General features: G+C 40.0%; 1 protein-coding gene across 2 annotated transcripts; it reads right to left on the bottom strand.

The window, feature by feature from the left end:
- Nucleotides 1-1,274: 1,274 nt before the first annotated feature.
- LOC108938381 (paired mesoderm homeobox protein 2-like) lies at nucleotides 1,275-20,254 on the bottom strand. Of its 2 annotated transcripts, none has more exons than XM_018758920.2 (4): nucleotides 19,673-20,254; nucleotides 6,474-6,658; nucleotides 4,609-4,787; nucleotides 1,275-4,228 (listed from the first exon to the last, which is right to left on the bottom strand). In XM_018758920.2, exons 1-4 carry the CDS (start codon nucleotides 19,908-19,910, stop codon nucleotides 4,132-4,134), a joined length of 699 nt encoding a protein of 232 aa, XP_018614436.1. In that variant the 5' UTR covers nucleotides 19,911-20,254; the 3' UTR covers nucleotides 1,275-4,131. The 2 variants fall into 2 exon arrangements, with proteins under 2 accessions (XP_018614436.1, XP_018614435.1); XM_018758919.2 differs by having other exon boundaries at nucleotides 1,275-4,233; nucleotides 19,673-20,252.
- Between the last annotated feature and the right edge of the window lie 1,064 nt (nucleotides 20,255-21,318).

The following is a 21,318-nucleotide window of genomic DNA, read 5'->3' as shown; positions in this document are numbered from 1 at the left end:
GTCTGAATGCATAACAAACCAAATGTATGTGTCTAAAATTACAGTGGCCTCAGCAATTACTGGTACCCTTAATAAAGATTAACAAAAAAAGTATAAGCAGTCACTCGTCAAAACAAAAAAAAAAAAAACTGACTTTTATTCAAATATTGTACACTTTTTCAAAACGGATATTCATGCATCAATCCAATTTCAATGACTGCCTGTTCAGAGCAGGGTCATGGTGAACTGGAGCCCATCCCAGAAGCATTGGGTGCAAGGCTGAGGAGGGTACATGAGCATTATAGTGTTTTTTTTTTCTTTTTTTGGAAATATACATTTCAGGCTTACTGGATCCCTTGTTATTTCCGATTTGTTGTTTGTGTCAAAAAATATGCAGTATATCTTGACTGAAATATGTAAACAAGATTATATGAACAACTAAATGCCAAAGGACTGATTTTTAAATTTTAACCTTGTTCCACTAGCCCATAGAATACCGTCACAGGGAAGTGTAAAGAACTGGGTATTCAAAAAAGACAAATGGTTGTCAGTCTCCACAAAACAGATCATGGATAAAATAAATACAGAAATTTAACGTGTCTCTTGCAATTAGGGCAATAATCTGGAAGCACAAAGCCACAACAACAGTGTTAAACTTACCAGGAAAACGATGCAATCATATTCTTACTGCTTGTAAACCTGAAAATGCTGGCAGAGCCAGAAAGAATCCAAGATTTACAGCTGGAAAACTGTAGTGCCTTGTGTCACCTTGGGTTCACTACATCTCTGAGTGAATCTTCAGAAGGTACCTACATGCTAATATGTTGTTTTTGTAGGGAATGTAGAAACAATAGGATCTCATTCTTTTATGAAAAGGAGACACAACTTCCTTTTAATGATAGATTTAACTGCATGTTGCAGCTGGCATTGGACTTGGGACTGACTGTACTGCACCCTGGAAAAGGAAAATTACTCTATTAATGTGGGGAGGGGGGCAGTGGCACAGCGGGTTTGGCCGGGTCCTGCTCTCTGGTGGGTCTGGGGTTCGAGTCCTGCTTGGGGTGCCTTGTGATGGACTGGCATCCCGTTCTGGGTGTGTCCCTTCCCCTCCAGCCTAATACCCTGTGTTGCTGGGTTAGGCTCTGGTTCGCCGTGACCCTGCTTGGGACAAGCAGCTTCAGCTAATGTGTGTGTGTGCACCAAACAGCTGTACAGATTATTAAGATGTTTCAGAGGACATGTGCAAAGTATTCAAGAAGGTATCACCTTCTGACTTTACAGTCTTGCTGGGGGATTTCAGCATACTCATGTTAGGAATGATGGCGCTACCTTGAGCCTTGTGACTGGAAAGAATGGATTGTCACATCTAAACTCATATAGGCAATTTTTATTAGACTTCTGTGCCAGTCAGAAGCTGTCCATTACACCATGTTGAAACACAAGGTTGCTCATAGGTCTACCTACTATTAGAGCACTTGGTCCAAAAGTCAGTGATTGACTTTGTGGTCATTTCATCAGATCTGAGGTTGTATGTTCTGAACACTCAGATGAAGACAGGAGCAGAGCTGTGAACTGATCACCACTTGGTTGGATTCAAACGAGGGGTTAGTCAGACAAGCCTGGGAGGGAAATAATTAGGAGACACATCAACGTGCCATTGTTCAGCTAGCATCTACATGAGAAGTTCTCCCTTGTTCCCAGTGAAGGCAGGGAAATTAGTTTAAGTGGATCTTGTAAGCCATCAAACCTGAATTTCTTTCTTCTGACCAGATATACCTTCGGCCTAAACTTTTTTCCCCATATTTCCAGACAAAGCACCCCCATACATATACTCAGTAGTGGTTTCACGAACACCAGGATAAGGTGAGATGCTTTATATGAACAGTCTAGCATCCAGTTCCACAAAATTCAGGATATATGCAGCTTTCCAAGGAAGACTGAAAGAGAGTTGGTTTTTATTACATACTTGATATTCATAAATTGATTCTTTATTATATTTTTGTCTCCTCCCTGTCAATTACAGTTTTACACAAACAACAGACACAGAAATAGTCACAAAAATATACAATGGATTAAACATACACACTCTCAAAGAAAAGACTGGACTGTCTAAAGCATTTCCAGTAAGGGGGTATGGCAAGTCCTTTGTTTGACATTTGTAAGTTAGATTGGGAAGTCTGAAGCTGAGCAGTGCACAGCCTGCTTATGGTTATGTAATGGGAAATATGTGGTGTATCTGTCACCGGTGAAATGTGTCAGCTAGTGAAATGTGTCAGCTAGCATAGTGTGAGACTGTGTCCCTGGACACTCATGAATTTAGTTGCCATGGAGAGGTGTTTTCCACTCGTCACAAAAACATGATGTTCTGCCATTGTTTTACCACAGCCAGGGTAGATCAGAGTAATTTGTACAAAAAGCTCTGCTGCCAGCACCCCCAGTGCTCTCTCACAGTTTTAGATTCCTGGTGAAGACTGGAGAAATTGAGAAATTGAAACCATTTTGGCAATAAGCATTTGAGAAGGAGAATTGTAATAGAACAAACGCTACACTAGCTTGATGGTTGCTGGGGTGATAGCAGAAGTGTCAGTAAACTCAGTTTTTCATTTTATTAATTTTTGTATTAATTTTTTAACAAACCTTTCTCATGATTCTCATGAATTGTGAATGACATTCCAAGACAGATACGCTGGAGTCACGACAGTATTTTAGCACTTTTCAAGTTCAAATCAATTACAATCACTATCAGCTTTGCTCATTTCCATATTTCACCAACAGAGAAACCAGTTCTCAGATGTTGGCATGTAGGCAGATAGAGACACAAACCTTTCTGAGTCTGTTGTTCTTTGTCTGGGGTGTGAAACACCTCCACGTTCTAGTGGCTTGTGCCACTGTGCTTACGCTAATCAGTGTGGAGTTTGGGGCACCATGATCAGGGGCTGGGTGAATGTGGCGTGTCAGATGTCAACTCAAAAAGTAGAAAGGAGAAATGTGACCTTCAAGGTTGCCCCCCAACTCCCCAGGCATTAAACCACATTTTTTGTGGAAACCGGAGACTCTATGCTAGCAACGTTAACCTGGAAAAGATGAATTTACCAGAAGCAGTTGGAAGTGTAGGCAGTGGGTGTTGGAACAATTACCCAGCCTACCCCCATGTTCCCACTGTACCACTGTCTTGTACTCTTTTTGGTATTTCCAGACAACCTCCTTTCTTCAGTGAGAAAACTTCCTACCGTCACAACAAACACAACAATTCATATTGCATTTTTAAGCTGAAATTAATCGGAGGTGCCAACAAGGTTGTAAAAGGAAAAAAATCAACTTGACGCAATGAGGTGGTCAAACCAAAGCAACCGCAGTGACAAAGATGCTTAACCATAAGGAATATTCAATTGACTGCAGATGTTTTTGCTGTACTTATTCATAGCTAGAAGAGAAAAAGACTAGTATTGGAGTTGGATGAAAGCATTGATTTTTATGCAGATTTACAGACAGGTCAATCAGACTGCTTTTTGCTGACCCAAAGGGGAAACTTTAAGAGTATTCTGGAAATGACTCCAGAAGTATGAAATCAATCACACTCCTTTTAAGCTGCAGAGTAGACAATATTTCCTTTGTTTCTGTCATGACCAAACCTGCTTTCAATTGTAACGCATGAGTACTGGGCCCAAAAGCTTTTCTACACTTATCGCCATTGGGTTCATGTCATTTGAAGTGTGTGCCAACTCAAAGAACCTAACATAACAGTAACTGAAAAGTGTGTACTTTATACTTTTAGGAGTGCAGAAGACCTCTTGAAGTGGAGCCAAGGTAAAAATTGCAGACAGGGTACCTAATTGACAGTAGTTTCCATATAAATGAAAAAGGAATTAAAGGTCTGAAAAAAGTCTTCCCCAATTTCATGAAGAACTGTCCTCTTGAAATCCTTCCAAAGAAGAAGCACTCTGCTGCACTCATGCTTTAAAAAGCACCACCAAAAAGCGTGCTTTACTGACAGATGGAGTGAGTAGGAACATCATTCATTCTGGCTCAAGAAGTACATCTGTGCAAGATGCTCAGTTTCATGTTGGGCTTTGACCAGACCAGTCATCTTGGGTGTGAGCAACTTAGAAAGAGAGGGCTCAGTTCGCGGTGGGAACCTGGCTCTGGTGCAGACTATACTCTTTGGCCTTCAGTCTCAGGCTGGCAATGCTGTTCGCCATATCGACTCCTTGCCTGACCACAGGCGTCTTTGAGGAGCCACAGGTGGGAACTGTGCTAAAGGAGGGAAATATGGCAAAGAATTGGCAAATGGCTTTGAATCTAACAAGAGCAGCAAGTGATTTCTTAACCTGCACATTTTTTGCAAACTGTATATAAAGGGCTGCAGTTCCCACAATGTAAAAACTCTTCATGTGAAGAAGCAGTTGAAAACTTGCGGCAGTACAGTCTAGTAATAATGACATGGATATAAATCACAGTGATGCAAAAGTACTTTTGAACTCGTACTGTTTAGGAAACAGACTATGCTGTTTGTTTAGTCTGGAAAAACACATCACATTTTACTTTACTGTCTACATACGGTACATGTACAGTGCCTGAACTACAACTGCTGTATGGCTTCTTAGCTCCAAGTGGAAGGAGGTGGATTACCTGTAGGATGTGGATGAAGACCAGGACATGTAGTCTGCACTGACGGGGGCTGGTCGGGGTGCTATGGGCTGCTCGATGATTGCATCCTGGCTGTAGGGCTTGAGCAGACTGCTGGAACGGCTGGCCAGAATGGCCCTTTCATTTCTGCGGAATTTAGCTCGTCTGTTTTGGAACCACACCTGTGGGACACAAGCCATAAATATCCACTAAAACGTCTTACTATCCATGTTATATTAATGACAGTACAGTCTTCTCCCATCTTACGAAGCTAACACGTTCCTTGAAAAAAAAAAAAACCTTTTGCAAGGTGAATTCTCATACGTAGATGGAATTACTAGTAGTCTGAATGGAAACATTTTTAATCAGTAGCTGAGTCCCAAAACATACCCACTGAAATCCAGTATCAAAAATGAGACACTATCATTAAAATAGACACATTTACTTCATTAGTTAACATTAGTTACCTTAACAACATAACAAGGCAGTTTCCCTTCATTAATTATTTTATAATACTGTACTGCTGTCTACCTGAGCTTGTTCAGCTCTTAAGAAGCCATTGAGTCTTGTACACTTAAACACTCACAAACAAAACATGTATATAGCATTCAGTATTTATGCATTAATTCAACCTTTAGTGCAAAAAACAGAACGGTAAAGACAAGAAAATTAATGACATCATTGCGAATTCACATAGTTTGGACAGGTGCTTATAACAGGTGAGTCTAACAAACAAGAGGCAGTGGCGGTTGAGAGCTTAATCCAGCCTCACACAAACCATATAACTGCATAGAGGAGGGCAGGGTGGCACTGCTCTCCGGACTGGGCAGTACAGTGATGCACTGGGCAGTACTCGAGCCTCATGGTGCCATGGGCCGTATTGTTGGGCGGCATGGCGGCACAGTGAGTAGCGCTGCTGTCTCACAGCGCCTGGGTGGTGCGAGAGGACGTGGGTTTAATCCCCGCTCAGTCTGTGTGGAGTTTGCATGTTCTCCCTGTGTTTGTGTGGGTTTCCTCTGGGGACTCTGGTTTCCTCCCACAGTCCACAGACATGCTGTTCAGGTTCCCCATAGTGTGCGAGTGACAGAGTGTGTTTCACTGATGTATGGATGAGTGACCCAGTGTAAGTAGTGTATCTAGCAGTGTAAGTCACCGCAGTGAATAAGGTGTGTGGGCTAGTAACACTACATAGTATCCATTGTAAGTCGCTTTGGAGAAAAGCATCTGCTAAGTGAATAAATGTAATGTAAACTATTGGATGTGGGTTCAGTCACTGCTCAGCCGATGGGAGTTTTCATGGGTTTTCTTTGGCTGCTCTGTTTCCTCCCACAGTCCAAAGATACGTGTTTCAGGTGAACTGGTGACTCCGAATTGCCAGCACTCTGTGTGTATGTGTTACATTGCTATGGTGCATACATAGGTGAATCATTGTAAGGATTTTACTGTATCGTGTCTAACATTGCATCACCTAGAAGAAGAAAGTGTCAGCTAAATATTACATAGTAATCACTGTCCTTTGGAGAAAAGCATGTGCTAAATGAATAAATGTAACCATAAATGTCTCACACATTATAAGAGGTGAGCAAATTCCGTTCCTCGAAAATGCAAAGCAATACCTGGTAAGCCGAAGCAAAGGTATTAAATGAAATCATAATTAAATTAAATTAAATTAAATTAAATTAAAGTCTCATAAATTAATTGGGATGCCAAGATGTACTGACTTCTTGCATTCAAGAATCCTCCTGTCAGTAACTTCTTTGAGACAGAGATGTTGAATTTCTCTTTTACCAAACTTTTTGCAATTTTCAGCTATTATTATACAAAGGAAATTGCATTACCCCACATAAAAGGCCATATGATTCTATTACCTGCACCCGGGCCTCACTCAGATTGACTCGACGGGCCAGATCCTCACGCACAAAGGCATCGGGGTAGTGCGTTCGCTCAAAGACCCGCTCCAAAGCTTGCAGCTGGCTGCTGTTGAAGGTGGTTCTGCTGCGTCTCTGCTTTTTTTTCTTCTTGGCCTGGCCAGTCCCAGAGCTCAGACTGTCAGCTGTGCATGGGAGGAAGGAGCGGATGAGAAATTGCTGAACCTCCAATATCCGTATGTATATACGTGTGTCCGTAACATTTGTCTACAGTAGCGTTTGACTAAGGTGGTCAAATGAGCAAATGTGCATAAAGCTCGAAAGCTTAGAGGTTTTAAACTATTTTAGTGAATTTGTAACTTTCTGAGTTTAGTCTGCTTTTTGAATGAAGAATATCCTTTCGTTACAAACTTTCATACTTTCATTAGCCACGTGCTGTTGTCAGGGTTGCAGCGGTCCGCAACCTATCCCAGGATCACTGGGTGCCAAGCTAGGAGAGGTACACTCTGGATGGGATGCCAGTCCATTGCAGGGTAGTCACACACACACAGAGCCACACATGCACACACCACAGACAATTTAGAGTCACCTATTAACCTGAAATGTATGTCTTCAGACTGTGGGAGGACACCAGAGCACCCAGAGAAATTCCACACAAATGTGAGGTCGTCATGCAAACTCGAAACAAAAAACTAAAATATAGCTCATACTTGTTCTTAGGAATATTGTACAGTTGTGCTTTAATGAAAGAACTTAATACTGCTTTTCGTCTCTATTCCTCCCACTGTTATTAGTCCATCAGATTCAAACTGTGACTACTGGATGAAGCCCTGTATCCCAGGGTTCAGAAAACAGAAGATTTCACTGCCGAAGCCTGGCTGCGTTCATAAGGTTTAAGAGAGAAGCACGGCAGGAACTGCAAATTCGCATCAGCCAGACATACAGAGGCCCAGAACTCGGAGCTGTTCTGAATGACTTCATGCTTTTGGACACGTGCCCAGCTCCTGCTGGCGAAACGCGCACGCATGGGCCTAATTGCGCTTGGCATCTATCTGAAAGCTTTATGATGTGTGAGTTTTGGATGCACTTTGGATATTGAAAAATGACTCAAATGCCCAAATATTTATCCAAATGTTGGGATGGAGATGGAAGGAATCAGGGAGGGACGGTGCAGGAGAACTGGGGCAGTGATGCATATTAAAGAATGAAATTTGAATTACAAAATGATCGGACATTTGTGTTTCTACCTGAAACAAGGATGCACCATGATTTATCAGCTGGTAAAAATTTCAGCTCAAAAAATGGGCCCTGTGAAAGGACAGCTGGTAAATGTAATTTCCCAAAATTGAAATTTCCAGAACCATCTGTATCTGCATAATTTGAGTGCTATAATGATCAAACATATTAAAGTGATATTATCATTGCCAGTTATGTATTAATGGCTCAATTTACTGTTCAAGACTCTCCAGTCCTACTATTTTTCTACACTTGTTTTCAACTTTTTCGAAAACCCTATGTTAATCATTCTAAAACAATATGCTAAAAAGGGTGCTATAATAAATTGGAAGAGTTGACTTTAAGGAGCCACATTTATTCATCCAGTTGATGCATTTCTCCATTGTAACTTACAATGTTAAGTTATTTACAATTATTCACCCATTTATGCAAGTGAGTAGTCTTTTATTGGAGCAATTCAGGGTAAGTACCTTAATTAGGTGTAGTACAGCAGGAGATAGGATTCAAACCTGCAACTTTTGGGTCCAAAGCCCCCAGCACTAACCACTACACTGCCCCTATACTCTATGTTATGTTACTGTATGTTTCTAGCAATTCTTCAATGGAAAAAAAAAAAAAAAAAACATAGGTTGAGTTTCGTATCAGAGTGTATGCGAAGAACGAACTGCGTACAACTCTAATGCCTGAATCTTGTTTTTGTAGTTTATTCTCTTAACCATAACAAGAACAAACAACACAGGCATTTATAGGATTACTCTGCAATTAGTTGTTTCACTGAAATGTTATATTGCGAAAAAAAGGTCATCGCAGGCTAAGTGACTTCACTCAGGCTCTTGCACAAGCACAGGTTATTCACTTGCCAAGACAATAACACATTCACTGATTAAAGGATAACTTTTGACTTAGTAATACAAGTAGGAGAAGTGATTGCAGATTCCCCAGCTCTCTCATACTACTTTGTTATTTCTCGTTATTATTTATTCATATGAGGTCTGTTCCTACTGTCTGCATTTTAATTCCTGGCTTGTTCAGCTCTAAAAATGTAATACACACATTGAAACATCATATAACGCTCTTTTAGTATGAGTGATATGCCTTGTGGTAAACGTCTGTTTAACCAAAAGGATTACATTTTCTTCTTCTCTGCCATAAAAAAGTGAAAGTCTGAGAACACAAACAATTAGCTGCCTTCAGCAACTAAGAGGAATGTGTGAGGTCCACAGGCTTTCTGCCATTTTTGTACCTTGAACTGGGAAATCCATCAAACTCTTCTCTATCCCAGATGCCTTCTTTTTTTCCAGGCAATTTCATAACATCCAATTAAAGCAGGAAAAACATTCCATTCTCTCAGCTCTTCTGGCTTCATTCGAATGCCATCAACAAACAGCTGGAAGACAGAATGAACACAACTGCAGAATAAACTCCCACAGAGACCCAGAGATTCCCAAGCGCTGTGTCTCATTCCGACGTGAATCATCGACTAATTCTTGGTTTACCACAACATTGACCGTGCAGGTCTGGCAACTGTCAACCTGCAACATTTATTCTACGTTTGCAGAGTGGTTGAGGCTTGTCATGGATTTTCTTAAACTTGTCACTTCCTTTGGTGATGCATCCTCTCACACAAAACAGCTATGACTTTTATACAATGTGATGTTTTATGAATGCAATTTCACCATTAAACTCAGTAACAATAACTGAAATAGATGAATGCAGATATTATTATAAATATGTTCTTTGCTCTGTGATTTTCTCTAAAGCGGAACAGCACAGAATAGCGGTCAGCACGTATCTTGCTTCGAGCACCAAGAGAAAGACACCTCCAAAGAACCTGACCCTCAGTCTTCAGGTTACGTCACGTTAGCCACATGCGAGAAGCTGTTAATTGTGTCATTACTGGTTTAACTCAGCTCATTGACACTGAAGTCATGTTGAAATTTTATGTTGTTTACATATGCACTATGTTGACACTGTCCAAAGAATTCTTTTAAAAGCTGTTGTGCCATGTTTAACAGTTACAGCAGTGTGTTTTGCAGAAGTTTGACTAAATAGCAATGAGTGCTGCAGTAATTGCCAGCCTTGACACCTGGGACAAGGAGGAGCTGCTCTGCTGTATTACTCAGCATCTCATTCTCCTGGCAGGCTGTGGGAATCCTCAGTGAAAAGCAATGCAACAAGCAGGCTTCTAGCCAGTGATCAGGCTGTGGCAGGAACCCAGTAAAACCATAATGACAGGATTTTTCTGGAAAAGGGACATGTTTAGTGCCTTGCTGATGGCAAAGAGCTGCTTCCAGTGGAAACAATTAAGCAATATATTTTGAGACTGGTTGACAATTACCATATTTATCATGTAGCATGTGTGGCACATTGCAATAAAAATTAAAATCTTAAGTACTGTTCTGAGCAATGGAGTGGAAATATCCCTTGATCTTTAAAAAACAGGTTTACATTTTAAGTCCCAGTTCCAGTGTAGTCATATGTACACAACACATACTTTTGAAAAAAATTATATGCCATTGAATAAAATAACTTTTTTTATATTAATCACAAATTAATGTCATTTTAAGAATGAAGATTAGATTAAATTTGCCTATTCTGACAAATAGTGTTTGACAAATAAGGGTAAGACACTGTCAAAGCATGCATTGCCAATAAATAAATAAATAAATACATAGATACATATATACAGCCCTGTGCATTACTTCATAACCTATGGTGACCAGTAACTGAAAAGCATGATTCCATACCTTATTATATTCTGAATCCTATAGAAACTGCTACTCTGCAGTGTTCCTGAGATTTAGGTAGATTTAAGACACACTACACTTTGTGATTCAGACAGTCTCAAACAACAGATAAAAACATCAATGTTCAGAAAATAAAACATTTTCTTCCTACTATATAACTTACAAAAATTTATAAGATTTACATTACATTATTTGTAATTATTAATTTGCTTCAATCCATCATATAAAAAATTACTGTCCAGGACCCTTTTGCAGTTTTTTAATAATGTGAAAGTAGACTGTAGTTTTCATTACCTTAGTAGATCTTCCTCACAAAGCAAAGTGTTCCAGCAATTAAAGTAACTCTTTAGCAGGAAGAGGCATAAGCATCATCTTGCATAAATGGAAAAGCTTGCTACAGCATAAAAATGTTTAACTTTTAAGAAACAGCACTTCAAAGCCTAAAGCAAATGTAATTCATTTAAACATGCAATTCTTTATTAGTTGAAATGTGTCACATTCCACATTATGTGGAAAATATGTACTTTGACTGGATACCCTAGGTCTTTAAGTAATGGATGGATGTGCCATTGAGTCCAACTCATAGTGACAGCTTGCGTGGATTCCAAGGCAAGAGAGGAACGGAAGTGGTTTGCCGGTGCCTTCTTCTGTACATGTCAGGAGGGTGCAAACACAAGGAGAACCATGCAAACTCCACACATGCTGAGCTGGACTCGAACCCCACTGTCACAGAGCAGCTCAGGACCTGAGGAGAACTGGCTAAACCTGGCGTCCCTCTTCAAGTCCCCTTTCAAGTCATAATTGAGCACATTAACATAATTTTGACTGGCGACTCTAGGTTTTTACATGTTTTGTGCACATTAGTCTGATTTAATGCATGTATATGAGGACCAACAACTTTTTCAACAAAATGTCAGGGTAAGAGGTACAGTTTGGGTTTTCATGGAAAAGACTTTTTAAAACCATTAGTAGTGACTTTGTTCCTTTTCATGAAACACTAGAGACCTGCTGAAACAGTTAAATAAACATATAAATAGCTGAAACTTTCATATGCAAAGCACAAGAGCACTAGATAGTAAATATTTTTTTCCAAACAAGGATCACTGAACATCATGTTATAGAGAAGATTAATAATGTGACTTTTGATCACATCTGACACAATGAAAAACCAATAAGACATTCTATATAACAGTATCTTTGCATATTAATGTGTTAAGGTGGACTGCTGAGAGGTATTAAATTGGGATAATGAGGAGGTGGGGAAAAATTCATTGTAAAGAACAGAATGGTTCATTACAAAAGAGACTAATGCAATAACTTCAGCTGCAGGGCAAAATGTAAAACAAATATTTTTGAATATTTTTCAATAAAGTTCTCAAACGCTCTATTTCAAACTTCTTTCAAGTATTCTAAAACATTATGTGTTTGGTAACGAGGCTACAGAATACATTATTTTAATAAGTGACAAGAAATCCTGTGAAGTTTTTTTCACAGAGTTCACATTTGGTCACCCCAAACTCATTTATGCTAAAATTCAAGAAATGTACCTTGTCTTTTTAGATATGGCAAAATTTTCAGAACTGACAATGATCTTTAAATCATTTGTAGTTACACATTAACATAATTTAGCCAATTAAAAAACATGATGGTAGATCGATCATGGCTGTGAACAACTAGCCTTGAGACTTTAGTACAGAAATGCATTTTAAAGCAGCTGTAATTATACGGCAATGATGTTTTTTAATGCAAATTTTCAGTTGAGCTGGATGCCTCAAAAGCAGACCTGGCAAAGACACCGGCGTTCACTGCAAACAGTGCCACTGTGTGTATAGCTCATGGTGGTGGAGCTCATCCTGGGGACTCTCTCAGTATCAGGATGTGACTAAAGCTACAGGTTTTACCAGACCACTGCATTTTTTTGCAAAATTCATCATGTAGCAGCCTATAGCTAGTGCTTTACAGAGTGCAAAGACATATGATTAAACATCATAAACATCCAGGACCCAAATTATCAAAAAGGATTCATTCCCCACGGTGTGTGAGTGACACAGAGAGAGTGTGTCCCACTGATGTATGGATGAGTGACCCATTGTAAGTAGGGTATCTAGCAGTGTAAGTCACCGTGGTGAATAAGGTGTGTGGGCTAGTAACACTACATAGTATCCATTGAAAGTCGCTTTGGAGAAAAGTGTCTGCTGAGTGAATAAATGTAAATGTAATGTAAGTCATCCAGAGGACCCTCTCTCACACCCTACGCTTCCCGGACAGCCTATGGACCTTTGTGACCCTGCGCTGGATAAATGGTTACAGATAATAAATAAAAGAAAATGTAACATTAGAAGACAAGATAGAAATAATCATTTTTGATACAAATATTTTAAAATATGTTGGTGTTATCTGTGCCATGCATAAATACCCTTTATTTTGGCATTATCCATTTGCATTATCATCCACAAAATCTATAGTTAAATATGTGTTTTTACTTTGTTGAATGAATGAGGAGTTCTTCATACATGAGCATAAAGATTACTAAATGTACGAATCTTTTTGATCTATTTAAAAAGACAAAATTGTACAAGTAGAATATTTAACCAAGCAAAAAAGACATTTTTGTACTGACAGGCTGCCGATTCATGTAGTAGTTTACCGGAGAATGCCAACTTTAGTACTGAAATAGCATGACTATTTAGCATAGGCTGATTAAATAATGATTTCGATTAACATTCTGGTGTTTCATTTTTATGAACCACTGTGGCTCACGATAACGTTTTCACAATTTGATGTAGCCTTCATGCGCGTAGGACCCCTACCCATCGTCTTTTTCTACCTCGTACATACATTTAGAAAATATAAAAGGCGGTTCCTTCAAGAAACGGAAAGGACGGGATATTAAACATATAGTTTCTGAAGAAAATACAAATAAGTAAGCAAAATGGGGACAGCAGAAAAACACCACAGCTGCTGCTGCTGCTTCTGAGGCACAGTCACGCGCTCGCAGCACGCGGGACTGCGGTGGCGTGCGAGCACCGCGGGGCCGCGCACCCGCGCGCTGACTGCGCGGCGCCTCCGCACATCTGGTTTCGAGCGGCGTTCACTTGCCGCTCGGCGCCTCGGCTCCGTCGGGGACTGCAGTGCGCGAGAGGGAGCGCGAGTCGCACGAAGGGGCGGGCAGCACGCGGCGGGACGCACTCCGCTCGTAGGCCTATTCACGGCACTATTTTCTCCACGGTACGTGTCGTGTGTGTGACCAACACGCGCACACTGGCCTGGGCGCCGAACCTACTGAGAGTGGAGAATAAAGTGCCTTGTGTTTAGCTCCTGTCAATACAGCGGTTTCACATTTTTTAATTTCTAACTAAACTACAAAGTAAGTAGTGAGTTGTGGTAATTTATTTATGTATCTATTCCCTGCGGAAGCTCTCCTCATCCACAGCCACACGTACGCGTGTAACTAAAGAGCGGTTTTTACTTCCGTGTTTTTAGTTTATTATTACTGTGAAGTATAAACGCACCCAATAACTAATAAAACACTAACAAATAAGCTGTGCGTGATTTAAGTTAAATTTTTAATTAAAAAATTAAAACAAAAATTAAAAAAAAAAATGTTTGGGCCGTAAACAAGTTACAAGTAAATTTTTGCCAGTACTAGTTTTGCAAGGTTTAAAATTAAGAAAAATTTGACAACGAAATATCTGAGTCGAACAGGACAATCCTAACATAATACAGCCCAGAAGGGCTGGATTTTTTAAAAACCAATTTGGCGTTCTTTTTCATAAACAAGAAGAATTTTGGGGAAAAAAAAAACATCAAATATATATTTGCGAATATCGCCGGAAAAAATGCTGTAACTCGGTACAGCTTCAAAAAAGCAATAATAATTTGAGTAAAAAAAAAAATCAATAAATAAATAGCAGTTAAATTTCCTCTGTCCGAAACCGAAGAAGAGAATGTTTCTTATCAAGACGCTACGCTTTCTAATTGCAGTTAATTAATGGAATAAAGGTTGATTCATCCATGTCTTGTTTAGCGCTACTAGTCATATTCGCCTGTTCTGGACACCAAACTCTAGATGACAAATCACGTTTAATGACTTAAGGTAAAAAAGGTACCCGGCAGCACAATGTGGTAAATGTTCCCGGAGAATCCAGGCCTACTTCACGCTTACACTTAAGTATGAAGTTGGATGTAGTGAAAACACCACAGACCGCAGCACACAAGTTTTTCCACACAGCTCCGTCTTCCGAGGATGGATGGAGAGCCCGGAATGTGTTTCCAATTGCCGTTACTTAGCAGTGATCAGTGTGGCCGCAAAACTCATCCGTTAATAGTGGCGAGTGTCTGTTCAAAGCCAAACTACTCACCAAAGTAATTGGTTTAAAGCCCAGGTTAAGGAAAACAATATTATGAAACCTACTGACTATGCCGAAAATGATACAGAAATTAGGCACAACTGTAAGTTGACCTTCCAAAATTAAAAAAAAAAAAAAAAAAAAAAATTAATAATAATGTGTGGAAAGTACAATAACTTGCTATTTAGCTGATCTGAAAAATATATAAGAATAAGAAAGGTTCTCGACTATATTATACTACACTTACTGTAATATTCATAGAGTACTGGGGGAAACAATACAGAAGGTTAATATTTTCTTTCTCATTAGGTGTAATTGGTTTGGCAGAAAAATTTTAATTTTACCTTGCGGCCATGGACTACATTTGAGTGCGTGTTGCCCCAGCATCAAGGCCTGTTGGTTGAGCAGTGAGCGTTCTAATGAAAGGCAGATGCCTTGAAATGAGCAGGTATGGGAACCCACAGATACACTCATGCAGTCTTGTCAACAAAAGGATGGCTTACCTATACCTGGCATGCTGCAATTAATTAAAAACTTTCCCTGCAAAGGAAACATGCTACAACTACTCGCATGTGAAAGAACCGCTTCGGTACATAACTAAAGGAAAAAGTCGACAGGTTTCCTTTGCGGGGTGTAAAAATGGCATCTTATATGAAGTAAAATCTAAAGGTTGCATCCAACACAGCTAAAATTCAAATAAAAAACAGCCTGGTCTAAAGGCATGTGCAGAGCCACTCAAAAATGTGGAGAAACCACGCACACACAGCAGCACGCAAGCGCACAAATTTTGCTGTAAAATTAAAGTCACTTACAGGGGCTCAAGTTCCGTAAGATGGAACATTTCAGACATTATCAGCAGAGGCCATAAAAAGCCATGCGTTAAGATGTATGACCCACAGTCACTGCAAGTGTAAATAACTCTTTTCGCTGCAGGGTCTAAGCTTTACATGTTCCACACAATTTTTTGACTGATTCCTTAAGGTAACCGTTAGAAAAAATATTTAGCTGACATCTGGTTACAGAGTTATTTTCTAATAATCAAATAATATAAAATGGTATTGAATTACAGTATATTGTATTACAGTGGGACAGTAAAAATGAATAAAGCTTTTAACCCATAAGCTGAGTCAGTTCGCGAATACCCGGAGGACAGGTGAAGCTGGGACGTATTGCTAACCCTTCACCTTGCACTAATGCTGCTTTCATCACATGTACCGAATTACCACAGGGTCAGCACTGCCGAGGAAGTGCTGTTTTTCAGCTCTCAGTGGGAATAATCAAGCTGTTCTTTTGGCTTTAAATGTTTTATATTAGTAAAGGCTGTGCCCTTTCAGTACCACAATATGTGCAGTGTAAATATTGCTAAAACTACTGTTACAGAACTGTGCTTCAAATCTATATTTCCATATTGTTCACTATTTACGAATAAGGTCTCATTACTTAAAGTGTTCTAGGGTTTGTGTTTTGCTTGCATTTCATTAGTGCTGAGGTTACATATGACCTAAGTGTAATTTAGAAAGAGAACTAACAGAAATAGGTAAACAGTTTGCATGAACCTAAACTTAAATAATTTTTTGTATGAATTAAGTATTACCTTATGGGTATTAAGTTACTTTCAATATAACTGTTATTTTTCATATTCCACTATTCTTTCAGATATTACACTGGTTTGTATATTATTTTGAATTTCAATGTGTAATTGCTTTAACCCTCACCAATCACAGTCCCCTGGTGCGGTCTTTCTGTCAGTCTCTCTCCTCCTCGGAGCGCCCTGTCTTCCTTTGTTTTATTTTCTTTTTAGGATATAAAATGTTTACAGACAAAATAGGCTGCCAAGTCTATTTATACGGCTCCAGTGTGACCCATAAACATTGCATTCTCATACAGTGAGTTCATGAATCCTCATAGAGCGAATTCTTAATGAAGCAACATCTCTATTTTGCAAATATTAAAAGCAAACTGAATCAGTCAATTTAGTACGTTAAGATTTAAAATGGTCATTATTGCATTAATTATGTTACATTTGTTGTAAATAACAGGCTAAATCTGATTTGTTAAACTACTGTATGTTAGAATGATTAAAATTATTATCATTGTTAATTAGGGGGAATAATAAAAGAGAAAAGCTGAAAAATTCCTTCTAAAAGAAACTGAAGCATTTTGCTTCAAACATAGGAGGTTAACCCTCAAAACTGGTTAAATTTGAGAAAGTAACAAATATTACACTGTCAAATGGCCGATTGAGTGATGCAAATTTTCTGAGTTTAGGCCATTTTGCGGTTCCAAAGGAACATGAGATTCGTAAATGTGGACTTACAAATTGGTTGCAGATCATGAGTCCATAATGCTTCAAAGAGCATAATGCTGTGTTCTGCTGAAAGGAAGAAAGGAAGGCACTGGGAACCTGCACAGGTTCATACGGGAAACTAACCTGTGTTAAGATCAAACTAAAAACATATTTCCCCCCACCAAGTCAACAAGTGGAATACAAGCGTGTCCTCCAAGTCCTGTTGATCATTTGTCAATTAAATGTATTTTTAAAGATTTTTTCACCCTGAAAATTTAAACTGTTTTAACTGAATACATTATTTAACTGCATTATCTAATGTTATATTTTAATATTGTGATTCTGCAAAACTTCTTTTATTTACAAATCGACTGACTTTTCTTCAGCGGACACCAAAAACATTTCTGCTGAGTACTCCGAGTTCTTGGATCGAAGCTTTTTCCTCAGTAAACAGAGATGGACAATTTCTTCACATTCATTCATTGAGTTTGTTCAAAATGTTTTCAATTTATCCAAAAGTGTGTGCCGTGATAGTCAAGAGTTTACGCTGAAAAAGAAGAAGTGTGTGCTGTTTGTTTTGTACTGCATGCACTATACGGTTCATGTGGAAGGGCAGAAGAGCAGGAGGGCAGGAGGGCAGCTGGTCCAGGTATCTGCCCCCTACCCACATGACAGATGTGCGGTGTGGAGTGGAGTGGATCAGGACACACGTTCCAGGTGTCCTTTCGGAGCCTGTCGGCTAACATGAACACTCAGTACTGCTAAGGCCTCTACTCTGTTGTGTAGGCTCTAAAGGGAAACGCAACGGTAGTGCATGGGGTCAAGGATACTCATTTTTCACTCTCTCTGGACTCTCCACTCACGCTTACTTACACGTACCTGAGTGCGCAGGCCGAGCTCCGCGAGCGGTTCCCCGAAGTCTCTACAAAGTGCACGAAAGTGTGTTGAAACTAAAAGTTACGGTCTACGTATCATGGGCAAAATAAGCTAAAATCAGCATGTTTGTGATTTCATGATTTCCGTTTAAACTGAAATATTAACCTGTTAGGGAAAGGCGGCGAAGGCAGCGAGTGTGAAAAGGCTACACAGTACTGCAGCCTGTACCGTGTGGTATAAGAAAAGTTAACTTCGACTTAATTTTTTAAGTATTAAACATGCCGGAGGAAAAAGGGTAAAGGTGTAAGCATATTAAAAGCCATTTGAGAAGGGAGTAAAAAGAGTAAAGATGCTGCACGAGAGATGCTGCTTGTGCTTCCAAATGTTCCAGCTACATGAGGGAATTTTTAATGATAAAATTCCAAAAACTACACTGCACCAAGTTGAGATACTAACAACTAATGATGCGTCCTAAATAAGGTTTTATAAACGTCTACCCCGGTAAAAATGCTCAACGGTATAGGGAAGAATATTATTTCACTATTTATTATGCTTAAAGATGCAACACACATTTAATGTCTCTACATAATCCATTGGATGTAATTAAAACTCACTGAAATGAACAGTGGGTGACACTTATAAATGTCTTGGTTCCTAAGTGAACTTGGTCTTCAATAATAAGGAATAAAGGAGGACAAAGAGTTCAGGTCAAATCAAGAGGTCTAGGAATTGTCCTGATAATTCCCGTTATTCTTATTTCTACACGGATCCCTTTCGGGTTTTTAATGGTGAAGCTGTGGCTCCAGTTTGACAGCTTGAAAATAGCAGACGGCGGTGGGTTGTCCCGACAGGAGCTCAATTGAAAGAGCCACTGATACAAACCGCCCATCAAAAGTGCGATTAAAAGAACGATTATAAACGATCATTACAACAGAAACGCGCTCAGTCGAGCAGTCATATTTCATCCGAGAGAATAACTGTAAAATTTACTTCACCCATATCCATTAATGAATGAATATATGTGAGGAGTTGAACCTTCCGCACCTCCGGCGACTGAAGGTACGGTCGGGTTATTAATGTGGTCATATATGAACTTTGTGCACAGAAATGAACAGAAAATACCGACTATATATATGACAATATTTTAGAAAATCTTCCACGAGATGGTCAGACTAACTGGTCATCGATAAAAAATGAAATAATAGTTATGACTGCAATATAAGTTTTATGATCTCTGTAATCGAATATATTATTGTACTGTGCGATCTTATTAATTAAAACAGTAGGCTATTTGATACCAAGCAGAAAGCTAATAAATACTCAGCGTATTATTCTTAGCATGTCGGTATTAATCAAGCGTGGAAAATGTGCATGTGTGATCTGTAGAATAACGGCTGCTGACAGTAAACTTTGCGTCCTGTCCATACACTTTGCTCTGGAGGGGGGGGCAGTACATTTCTGCCACTGCAATATAATGAAATAATACTAGTTATACGTGCGACTGCAAATTCGAGACGAGATGAATCGTCGAGGCTATACACGACGAGCTTCTGGGAATAAGACTAAACGGACCTTACACTGTGACTGTGGAGAACTTATCTGCAGGACACATGTGATGTCATGGTGGCCACTGATGCTCTCGAGACGAGCTCCCCAAACTCTTATTTTAGCGCAGGGCGGACGGTGTGGACGGGGGACACTCACTGTCCTGCGGCGCTGCCTCGCTGCCGCTGCTCACCCCGGACTGCTCCTGAAGCCCCTGCTTTCCAGCCTCCTTCAGCCCCTCCACGGGACCCGCCATGCTCTTCATCGCCGACACCTCCTCCAGGTCCAGGAGATGGTTCACGCTGAAGTTTTTCCTGCTTTGAGCGCCGTCCAAGGACTCCATCCTGCTCGCTGCGTTTTGGACAAGGTGGCTCTCCAGCAAATAACCCGAGTCCATCGCGGCCCGTTAGTTACTCGGCTAGCGCTCCCCCTCCTCAATCCTCATTTCATTAAATATTATAACACATAAGTCATTGTGGGGAGCAGAATCCCCGCGCGCGTTCCCTTCCCCGATTTCAAAGGACTCTGCCACGCTTTCTCGCCTGGCTTCTCCTTAAAAAAGGAAAAAGAGCTTCCACACCCCCATGATCATAAGTTACACAATTTTCCCCTCCCCTGCCTCTGCTCGATCGATGTCAGGAACTTTTTTTTTAACTTGTTCCTTGTCCCGAACCTCCACCGACGAATGGAGACGACGGTGCTCGTTTGGAGACGGCCATCGTTACTCACTCCTTCTGCATGATTTAGTGATATATGCAGTATATATTTGGAAGGCGCGCGCGACGCGGAGGGAGCGAGGGAGGGACACGCGACCGCGCGCTCTCTGCCGCCTTCCCAGCGTTTTTGAGCGCAGAAATGGCAGGAGCCCAAGTTCTTGGCGGCGAACGGAGCGCCGGGGCCCCGGAGAGCCGCGAGCTCCTCTCTAATGACACAATTATGTGCTCATCCAGAGGCACGAAAACTCACACTTAATCCCCGGGATCCACAGGAGGTTCCACCTCTAATCAGAAGCAGGCAGTTTTTCGTTTTCGCGCCGGAGGAATTATCAACAACAGGAATTCTCGAAAGTTTCTTCCTGAAAATCCCTTATTTATTTAATACGTACGCATACGGGAACAAAATGCCATAAACCGTGTTTAATTAATACCGAGAACTTTTAAAAACAACAATACCATAGGCTAAAACAATAAGGACGCGCTCCAAAACAGGAAAGATAACTACAGTACAGTTTTGTTTGACGACATGTTATGATATACAAACAAAACAGTACCAGTTATACAGAAAATTGCGATAAAAGTACTCATAATTCTCTTTCTTTTTTTCTGTAATTTGCCGTACATTCCATATCCAATCGAAGATTTTAAAAAAAGAAAAAAGGTTGTCATATTTAAAGCCGTGTTTTCGACAGTTATGAATTATGTTTTGACTGGGATATATACTAGGCCTAACCTATATACATACGTTTAACACCCTCGGCCTCGCTTTTTCTTCACACACCAGAGTTGCCGGTGAATCTGGAGCTGAAAACACATTATTTATACAATGTTACGCTTTTTAAGAAACCCTCATAACTGATAAGATACAACATGAATTCGCTACAAATAGAGAGTAGAAGCGCATGAGGTTCTGGGCGCTGAGCAAAAAGTGCCTCAGCAACGTGTTTTCTTTACGGAGAAACTAAGGCCAGAAGTTACACCTGCCCCAGTATGATACATTTGTGTTTTTTTTTTTTTTCTTTCCTGTACGTGAGTGCTACATATTTGGTTCGACAAGATGTGTTGCAATTTTAAAACATCCATTTCATT

This window comes from Scleropages formosus, chromosome 17 (genome assembly GCF_900964775.1).
Source record: "Scleropages formosus chromosome 17, fSclFor1.1, whole genome shotgun sequence".
NCBI lineage: Eukaryota > Metazoa > Chordata > Actinopteri > Osteoglossiformes > Osteoglossidae > Scleropages > Scleropages formosus.
This window is presented reverse-complemented; position numbering and strand designations above follow the sequence as displayed.